Below are 9,824 nucleotides of genomic sequence, written 5' to 3' on the forward strand. Positions count from 1 at the left end.
CCTGTAGCACATTATCCACATCATTAGTTGTTGAAGGAAAAGTTAATTTTCTTAAAGTGGAAAACATGCTGTGGCTTGGATCTAAGTTCATAACCTCTTTATATATATATATATATATATATATGTATATATATATAATTATAGATATATATTTATACTGTACATATATACTGTGCAGAGTTCACTTAATTCTCTATTTTCACACTTACTAATTTCCTGCTGACAAAAAACAAGACCAATCTAAGAGTCAACAGTACTTCAACTCCAAGATAATACATTTTCCCTCAGTACAGTGATCTAGCAATACACATATATTTCAGTAGCCTATAAGGTTTTGTCGCTGCTTAAGGACGTCTTAGGAGATTGAAACTTACAGAAAGAGAATTTCCTTAAAACATGTTCTGCAGAACTGGGTTAAAAAAATAATCAGTACTGGAAAAAAGTGAATTAGAGAAATGAATAACTCATCCACTGTACTACAGCTCCTGCCCCAATCTCTCTATTTCCTCAAGGAGGAAGTCTATGTCAGACTTAGTTGCTGCTGGGTTTGAGATGACCATTCGGAAGAAGTTGACCTTATCGCCCTGAGGCTGATATCCAACCATGGTAGTACCCGACTCCATCATCAGGGCTTTGATTTTCGGTGCCACCTTTAGAATTGAAAATAGAGGGAGGGGAGGAGGGACACAAAGAGAGAGACAGAGAGAGAAAAAGATTTTGAGAATTGTTATTTTTTCTTTGAATGTCGCAAGCTGTCTAAATGTAGGGAAAACAAGAAGAATGAAATGGACATTTTAGAAAAGCAATGTAAGATCTGTAAGAGAAAGCTGGAAAGCTTCAGGGATTGGGTATTTGAAGTAGAATTGACAATTATAATATTAATCTTTTAAGAAATCTTTTTGATTAAGAGACTAGCAGCATCCTCATATATTCAGAACATAATATTCTAATATATCTAATGTACATAATTTGTATGTCCTGATTAATTATCATTATTCTTATATCCTGAGCATTTGAGAGAGAAGTACTGAATGTGCACAGTTCTACTACAGCCTTTGGATAAAAGAGATACGTGTGATTCTGAGGTCAAGAAATGTTGGGGACGAGAGAGTATTTCTTTGGTTGTTGTTTTGTTTTTGGAAAACTCATTCCAGAATCAACTTTATGAGGGCCATGGATGCTTTTCATGAAAACGTGCTTATTCTCACAGTCAACTTGCTAAAGGGACAAGGTAGGAACAGCAGAAGTTTCTCGAGAAGATCTGTGATGTAAGGAATACTTTCTGCTAGCATAAGCTGTGGAAACCTTCCAGCAGTTTTGCAGTACTGTGCATTTGCCTCTGTTACACTTCCTCACTTTAATTTATAAGAAATACTGTTCCAACAGTCTTAATATGCAGTATTAGGTGAGCCCAGCCATGCCAATACACTTTTGGAACCACAGGAGCAATAGGGAACAAACAGACAAACAAAGCCTGATTGCGTTCTGTATTTTGCTTCACAGGAAAAACGTGACTTCAACCCCAGCTCGAGATAAATATCAAAGCCATAACAAGATACGGGAGAACGTTGGTCCTAGCACCTAGAACTTGAGAACGCAGACACGTACTATTTTTAATAAAAAGAATACTTTGGGCTGAAATAGCAGACTATACTTTTGCATTTAGCATAAGCCTCGTACCTTGTGCAGCTTTTCTCGTCTCTCATCACAGTCTGGCATACCTCTGAGACTTGGTGGAATATACCAAAAACATACATTCGTGTGCTCCGGCTGCAAAAAGAATCAAACACATACAGAGTAAAGAAATACAGGTCAATCATGTACTTTAAGGGCCAATATACTTTCGCACAGATCTGAAAGCAAAAAAAAAAAAAGAATTGCAGAACTAAACCTTTGCATCTGCCCTATGAGATTTCTTATACATTGTCCCATCTTAGCATGTTAATGCCACCTGGCAAATGCCTTCTACCTTCATGCAGTGTTACAGGGAACTGCTTTCAAGGCTCCCTACACGGGTAACTCTATTTTCCTTTTCATAGTCAATGAAGAGACAATATATTTATGTTATTCTATCAAAGACTTTATACAGTGGCACTAGTAACGCAAGATATTGCAAAACCAGCAGATTTGCAGTGAAATACATGGTGGCACCTGGAATCTCAGCATAAATAGATGGCATTAATGTAGCTTCACGCTTTACATTCATAAATTGCAAAACACATAACTTTGGCCCATGCACACTGGTTAAGCGAAAGTAAACTTACCTCTCCTTCAAAGACCATCTCAAATTCTTCTCTGTTTTTTATTTTAGTATAGAGGTATTCTGCCAGTTCCAGGCATTTGTTGATCTGATTTTCAAATCCCACTGTACCCTATTTTAAAAAGAAAGTTAGTATTAATCACAAAGTACTTTTTCCTCCTCAGACGTAATCGTCTTTTCGGAGACATTTCACTCTAAAATGGCTTCAGACATACAACATTTAGTAGAATTATTTCTAGCAATTTAGAAGTCAAGTCAACCAGTTGCATCAGAAGCAGCTAAATGGGTCACAAACCGTAATCACCATTGGGTTCTGTTCTGTTCCTAAGAGCATTTATAATGATTACAGGAAAGACTTTTGATATGTTTAATATAGTATCTTTAGTTCTCTTCAGTTTCTAAAAACTGAAACATTAAGCCTTGTTTTCCCAGTTCTTGCTGAAAGACTGCAGGCATGGAAGAGAATTCCAACGGAAAGAGTAAGATTTGGGAAGTAATCTATTTCATTTAAACAGTTTGCGAGAACTCTGTATTTTAAAAAGCCAGCAAATAAAAGCTTGTCTGCTTAAAGTCATTTGCCTACCTACTGGTCTTTTGTAGCAGCTGATCTTCTGAAAGATCATAATGATCTCTTTAAAAAGATGAGTGCTGATAATGAATGAAATAGGAAAAACAAAACTTTTAAAAAGTACACTTCTGCATATGAATGAAAAACTAAAAATAATAGGAGCACACTGTTACTCATTACCGTACTGCAGGACCATTCCTGAACAACACTGATCTAGTGACTTAGAACTTGCCATTTTCAGCCAAATGAACTGGTGGTTAACATTGTTCTATTAGCTGAACGGTTCTTTTCTGACCACGTATCTGTGTGTTTAGAGGTTGTGTTTACACAAGTATTAAGAAAGCCTTCCATTGCATTAAATGTATAAATTAAATAAATAACTTCTGATGTTTTAAGTGGGCTTTTATGATTTACCTTTGCCTTCCACATCAACCAGAATTTGAAAATGTCCACATGTCGACCACACTGTATTGCCTTATCTCCGGTGTCATAGGATACGTCATATTGTTTGTCTTGCTGGAAAAGATATCCTGCACACATTTGATTGCAGCCTTGAAGTATACCCTGTAATGAAAAACACGTACATACATGAAACATATTGCATGTATGCATGTTAATGATACATAAAGTTGTATATCAAATATATACAGAAGAATTGCTCTGTAAATGGACAAATTATGAAAAACGGACCTGAAACGGATATGAAAAAAAACCTGAGATACAGACAAGATTTCATAAACTCAGGTGTTTTCCTCAGAACTTCCTCAAATGCATTTGGATTCTTAATTTCCATCACTAACTTAGTTCATTTCATACCATAAGGCTGTGCTTTTAAGACCCAAATATTTGATGTATTAAATTACATAGTAGGTGACAGTTGCATCCTCTCAGGGCTGCATAAAGCTACAAGAAATGTAGGAAAAAAAAAATTGAAGTCTCCAACTTCATGTTTTGTCCAATTTACTGACACCTTGTCATGGTTTTGTGATTTTTGGCTTTCGGTATTCCACATCATAACATCATGTGGGGCACTGGGACTTTAACTGTCAACGCTCAAGTCCTGGGTACCTGCCCTGAAGAGAAGAAGAACTACATTCCCCAGGGGACCTTGCGGTCGGGGAGAGGAGGTTTAACTCCTGGCAAGGTCATCTGATGTGCTTTTTCTCGCCTGCCCTTCGTCGTGGGCGCTGCTCGGTCTCCCTGCTGCTCAACTGGACTGCGCATCTCACCTCAGCGTTGTGGTGAGGCCTATCCACCTTTCGGACATTCTCTCTCTCTCATTATATTTGATTTATTAGCTTCAATTCTGATCATATTGTGTTATAGTGTGTTATCTTGCATTCCGATATATATTCAGTAAATTAGTTTGTTTCTCCTCAGATCGTTGCCACTGTTTTTAATTATTTTGGGGTCCCCTGTTTCTTTCCTTCCAGAGGCGTGGATCTGCGGATCCCTCCACCCCACTCATCACGGAACCGGGCCGAACCAGCCCGTAAACCGTTGACACACCTAACGCTAGTAATGATTATAAACACTAATTATCAAACCTGGATGGTTTTTGCTTAGCAAGCAAGGAGAAGGGGTGCATCACAGTCGCTGCTTTTAAAATGATGGCCTATAAGCCAATAGAAACTTATAAATTATGGGTAAGAGTGTACACAGAAAACACAAAGGAGAAAACTCCTATATGTTAAGCAGAAATTTTTAAAATACCGTGCAAGATTTAAAAAAAAAAAAAAAAAGCTTTTTTAATTAAGCAGTTTAGACTGCGACCAATCACTCAGATCACTGCTGTACATCCCGTATACCAGGGGAATGAAGAGGCAGGTGCAAGTATACAAGCATAGCTGTAGTGCAGTTAGAATATGCAAAGATCCAACAGCTGAGGATCTGACCCGTATTGCTTACAACTTTGACAAAAATAAATAAATAAATAAATAAAACATAAAAGAATAGCAATTTCCTAAGTACAGTATAAACCCAAAAGATTGTGCACTATTCTTTTGAAAAGCAAAATTTGATAGTTACAACTTTTTTAACTTTTTAATTACTAAATATAAAGCCGACCTTCTCCCGGACCAGAATGGCAGAACACTGCAGCAATACTCCCATCATCTTGTGTGGATTCCAAGTGACTGAATTAGCTCTGAAAATAAGTAATAACATACACATTCAGATAGGTCTGAAAAAGAGAAATTCAATCTGGAGTTTGCCTTAGTTATCTGCTTTGAGCTGGAAACATACAGAGTTTTTAACCAGCTGACTTCACTATGGAGATTATTACTGCCTCAGGTCTGTGTCTCCTTTCCCAGCTGAATTGTCCAGTAAAGGGGATTTTCGTGTTGACTTCAAATATCAGACTGCTGATCAGTTCGTATTATTATTAATAACAGCTAATTAGTGTCAGACTGCATTGATTAACTGAAACAGCAACTTTGTCCCCCCAGAATCCCACTTTAGAAACAGTACTAACAAAACTAACAAAAACAGTATGGACTGTGTGATGGGACAAAGAACTAAGGAAACAATCTGGAGCACTAGAAAAGTATATTTGCTGAACAGTTGGTGGAAATGTAAAAGTAAAGGAAAATTCACTTTGAATGCTTATCTGGTTTTCCAGCTAGAGCCAAAAGTGGCCTTTGTGCTATCTTGCTAAGCCCATGGACCATTAAAAGGCTATAAAACTTTATAATCCTACCATTCTGTGTGTAAAGGTTAAGACTCCTTAAGCGTACATGCAAGTGGATGCACAAGATCATCTAATTTAATTGCCAAGATAAGACATTCTATATTTTTAATATATCAATCTAGACAGTTTATTGTTGATGCTAAAATAAATGTACCAACATAATATGTCCACTGACCTCCTCACCCCAAGCTATTAATTACCAAATATCCCTTGATTCACTGCATGTTCCAGAGAAGGAAACAACGTAAAGATATTTAACAGACTACACATGTGTTCATGCAATCATAGAACTATGGAATATCCCAAGTTGAAAGGGACCCATAAGGATCATCATGTCCAATTCCTGATTCCACACAGGACTACACAAAAAAAAGACTATATATCTAAAAGCCTTGTCTAGATGCTTCTTGAACACCAGAAAGCACGGTGCCACATTTCCCTGGGGAGGCTGTTCCAGTGATTGAAGCTCCCCTTGGTGAAGAACCTTTTCCTGATACCTAGCCTGAACCGCCTGTAACAACTTATTGAAACATCGTTGAATGAAATTTCAAAGTGATCTCCCCCACTCCTACCCACTGCTCCCAGAAAACAAGCACAACCACAGTTCCTGTTTCAGGCAACATGACAATTCATTCACTCTAATCTGAAGACCACATATTCCATAAAGATTCCAGATAGAAATCCAACCTCCATCTGCACTAGGCTGGATAGAAGCATATCTCAGGCAAAAGAATAATGTGGCATAGTGTGGCATCTGCAGGGTGTACCCTCCTTCTAGAGCTTCCTTAGGCAGCGTGGACCAGCAGGTTAAGTAGGTGTGCCAATTAAACTAGCGTAGGTAAAATAAATTGTTTTTGCAATACCAATTTCATATTAAGATATGTTGCCTGTGACTAGCAAACTGGATTTGGCATAGTGCTCTGCTGATTCAGAGCTGCTATAACATCCTATACTGTGCCAGAATTGCCCGTATGTTTCTCCTACCAGTCCTGCCACACATCATTCTTTCTTACAGTACGAGATGTCCACCACTGGGAAAGTTTATTTAATGAAGAACTTCATCCACTGCTCTCATTTATGCCTTTAGAAATTGTCCACATTTGGCACAGTTGTCTCAAGGAAGGAATTTGGTAATTATTAAAGAGGATGTGGGTAGAGCTTGTTTCAGATCTTCTTTTTACTTTTCTGGAAGCTGATATTTGCAGTGATGGGGGAAGATCTTATGAGGAAGATCTTATGATTCTGGTTCTTCATTGCTGTTCTGACTTTTCTTCAGATGAGCAGCATTTTATGACAGAACAGTTTCAGGAGAAATCTGGAGACAATTTTTATAATCTCTTAAAAACTATGCCAAGAACACTCTCCTCTCCATTTTTTTGCCAAGTGATATCCTTGCATTCCTTTGAATCTCTTGGAAACTTGACTTTCTCTGATGTATATATACACCTCACTGTTGTCTTGTACAGAATTGTTTGTTATACTTCTAGTTAATTTAATATTTAAATTCTTTATTCACAAATTCATGAAAAGATGAATTTGCTGGAAATGTCATGTACTTCACTAAGTTAAATAACAGGATTACTAACAAACTGTGCAGTACCTTTCTATTCCATTCAGCTTATGACGATGCTTTCGGGACATTAAGAGTCCACCTCCCCAAGCAGCCTGGAAGAGATGAGAACAAAAGAGAAGATTTGTCATTCTGAAAAGTCTAATATATTTTAACTTACTCAGGATAATAAATATTTTGTTTCAAGACAAAATATGTAAACCTAAATCCTCCATTGCCTGACTAATAGCACGTCAGTCAATTACTTACATCTACATGGAGCCAGAGGTTGTATTTTTCACATATATCTGCAATCTCCTGTATTGGATCAAAGGCTCCGTAAACTGTTGTGCCCGCAGTTGCATTTACGAAGAGAGGAATGTATCCCTACAGTGCAAACAACAGGATTATTTACAGAACTCAGCCTCTTTCAGGAAAAACAAAAAGTGAAAATCACGATTTTGAATTAGATGAAACAAATGTGAACTGCAACTCTATGGAGTATGCAAGGGTAAAGAAGTTAAGAAATCAAGAACAATCTTGGTAGCATTAACTTTGGTGGTTTTATATAAAATGGTTAGATTTCTCCTTGCAAGGAATAACAACGAATGCTTAAAAATCAAGCTTACTGGCTACAGTTACTGACCCTACACTCTCACACTTGGAAGCTAAGGGAATTTTTAGGATTATCATTCAACAGAATTTTTGATGGTTTGAACAAACACCAAAGTTTGGCAAAAATAGTTTTAATTTCTTGTTTTAGCATTTTTCCATGTATTTCCAAAGAGAAAGTTATTTTAAAAAGTTGTAAAATACAGATGTGAGACAATATATAAACAAAACAAAAAAAAAGAAAAAACATTATTTAATATTTTAGGTAGATTATGAATGTATTTATGTAAATAGAAACCATTGCAAGATAATTCCCTAAACAATACAGAAATAGATAATCTGAAAAACACTATTACAAGATTATGTTGTTATAATGTATTTATTTAATGCTACCCCTCAGCCTTCCAAGGAAAAAGCAGCACATTTTATCAAGCCAACATTTAAGCACTATTTAAAAAAAAAAGACAAAAAAAATTACAAACCTTTTGTTTTGCTTCCAAAATTTTTGCTTCCAAATCAGCTGGTATTATTTTGCCTCTGTAATTATTGTAAAAACAAAGACCAAGAAAATTGAAGATTGTATATAGAAATACTAGCTACAGTTGAAATAACTTAATAGCATTTTCTCAACAGGTGATTAGCAACTCGACACACTGTATTGAACCAGACCTTAAGTATACCAAAACAAATTTAACAGATGAACACATTTAATATATCAAAACATTAGCATCCATCTTACCTTTCATTGCACTTTATCAAAATTACATTGTCTGTTCCAAATCCAAGTGCAGCTCCAGCTTTCTTTATTGAGTAGTGACTCTGCAGGAAAGCACGTGCATATGGAGGGGTCATTTAATAACAAAATGTACATCAATAAATTAACAGTTAGAAGTGTAATCTCACATGTTCTGAGGTAAAGAGAACCAGTTTAGGGACTGCAGCCATGCCTTTGGTTTTGACTTCAGGGAAATATTTATAGCGTGCGGCCATTATGCTGTACATGTTGGAGATAGCTCCTCCTGTGAATGAATAAACAAATGAATACTAAAATAGTGATAAGAAAAAATGAATATTATACCAGACACATTGGCATTATCAGGGAAAGTGACAGCGAACTATGAAAAGTAAATCTCTGAAAAGCGAGGCATCTAAGTAGCATAAGAGCAGATGCTCTAGAAAGTTATACCAATAGCCTAATCTATCAGCTCTTTCAATTGCTACTATTTTGTAACACTTTTCTAAAATTATCAGTTTCCATTGTACTGCTTTTGCAGGACAGTGTCTTGTTAGTAAGAAAAATGGGAAGTTATCAAATTCTCCTGAGGCTAAAGTCATGTACAGTATAGATTTATCCCATCTCATCTGTAAATACAGAACCAGATGCCTAAAAGATAGGTTTCTCCAACTAAGATAGTAATCCTAAGCTACCTTCATAGTAAGTTTAAATAAAGAGGTACTTTCAGGCTAATTCAACTGGTATATTTTGATACATCTGAGGAATATGAACACATTGTGAAAAACGTTTTTTTCTCTTTCTCTTATTCTACAAAAAGCCCAGTCCAGATACCTTAGCTGTACAATGCAGATATCAAAATTTAGTAAGAAGAATATCATCCATAAAGTTTAGGAGAATTTATTTCACTACTATTTCATTACCAACCAGAACATCGGCAAAAATTTTCTCATACATGGGACTAGAAATCAAGCAAGAGTGCTTTCCTGGATTTTATGCAGGCTGTTCCAAAAGGAGGTAATATTTGTCCTTTGTTCTCTGAAACAGGATGGTCTTCCCCTCATCAACAAACCCAGATACCTGGAGTACTGTTGGGTGCCCATTATCCAGACATGGACCTGGGGCTTTCACGTGTTTTCCCATTCTTATCTACAACTGCTGATTGCTTTTATACCACTGTAACAGGAAGACAACTGTGGCCTGTTCTTCAGAACCATACTTTGGGAATCCAGCTGGTTTTCTGAAAGTTACACATAGTCTCTTTTTCTCAATAGCAGGACATGGTTCTGGAGGTTAGCAGCCCAAGAAATAAGGCACAACGAAGGGTGTTTAAATGCCTAACCATGTTCCAGAATTTGTAACCAAGCTTTAAAAATGTTACCAGTGTTCTATGTAGCCAAGATAGACATACTC

At 36.6% G+C, this 9,824-nt stretch overlaps 1 protein-coding gene across 1 annotated transcript; it reads right to left on the reverse strand.

Moving 5' to 3' along the window:
- Positions 1-476: 476 nt before the first annotated feature.
- Positions 477-8,650, reverse strand: LOC122169338 (glutamate decarboxylase 1). Its single transcript, XM_042835410.1, has 10 exons — positions 8,582-8,650; positions 8,418-8,497; positions 8,161-8,215; positions 7,337-7,453; positions 7,118-7,182; positions 4,896-4,974; positions 3,243-3,392; positions 2,265-2,372; positions 1,681-1,764; positions 477-650 (listed from the first exon to the last, which is right to left on the reverse strand). Exons 1-10 carry the CDS (start codon positions 8,621-8,623, stop codon positions 477-479), a joined length of 954 nt encoding a protein of 317 aa, XP_042691344.1. The 5' UTR covers positions 8,624-8,650.
- Between the last annotated feature and the right edge of the window lie 1,174 nt (positions 8,651-9,824).

This window comes from Centrocercus urophasianus, unplaced genomic scaffold (genome assembly GCF_019232065.1).
Source record: "Centrocercus urophasianus isolate 14NV4802_14NV808 unplaced genomic scaffold, USGS_Curo_1.0 seq_516, whole genome shotgun sequence".
NCBI lineage: Eukaryota > Metazoa > Chordata > Aves > Galliformes > Phasianidae > Centrocercus > Centrocercus urophasianus.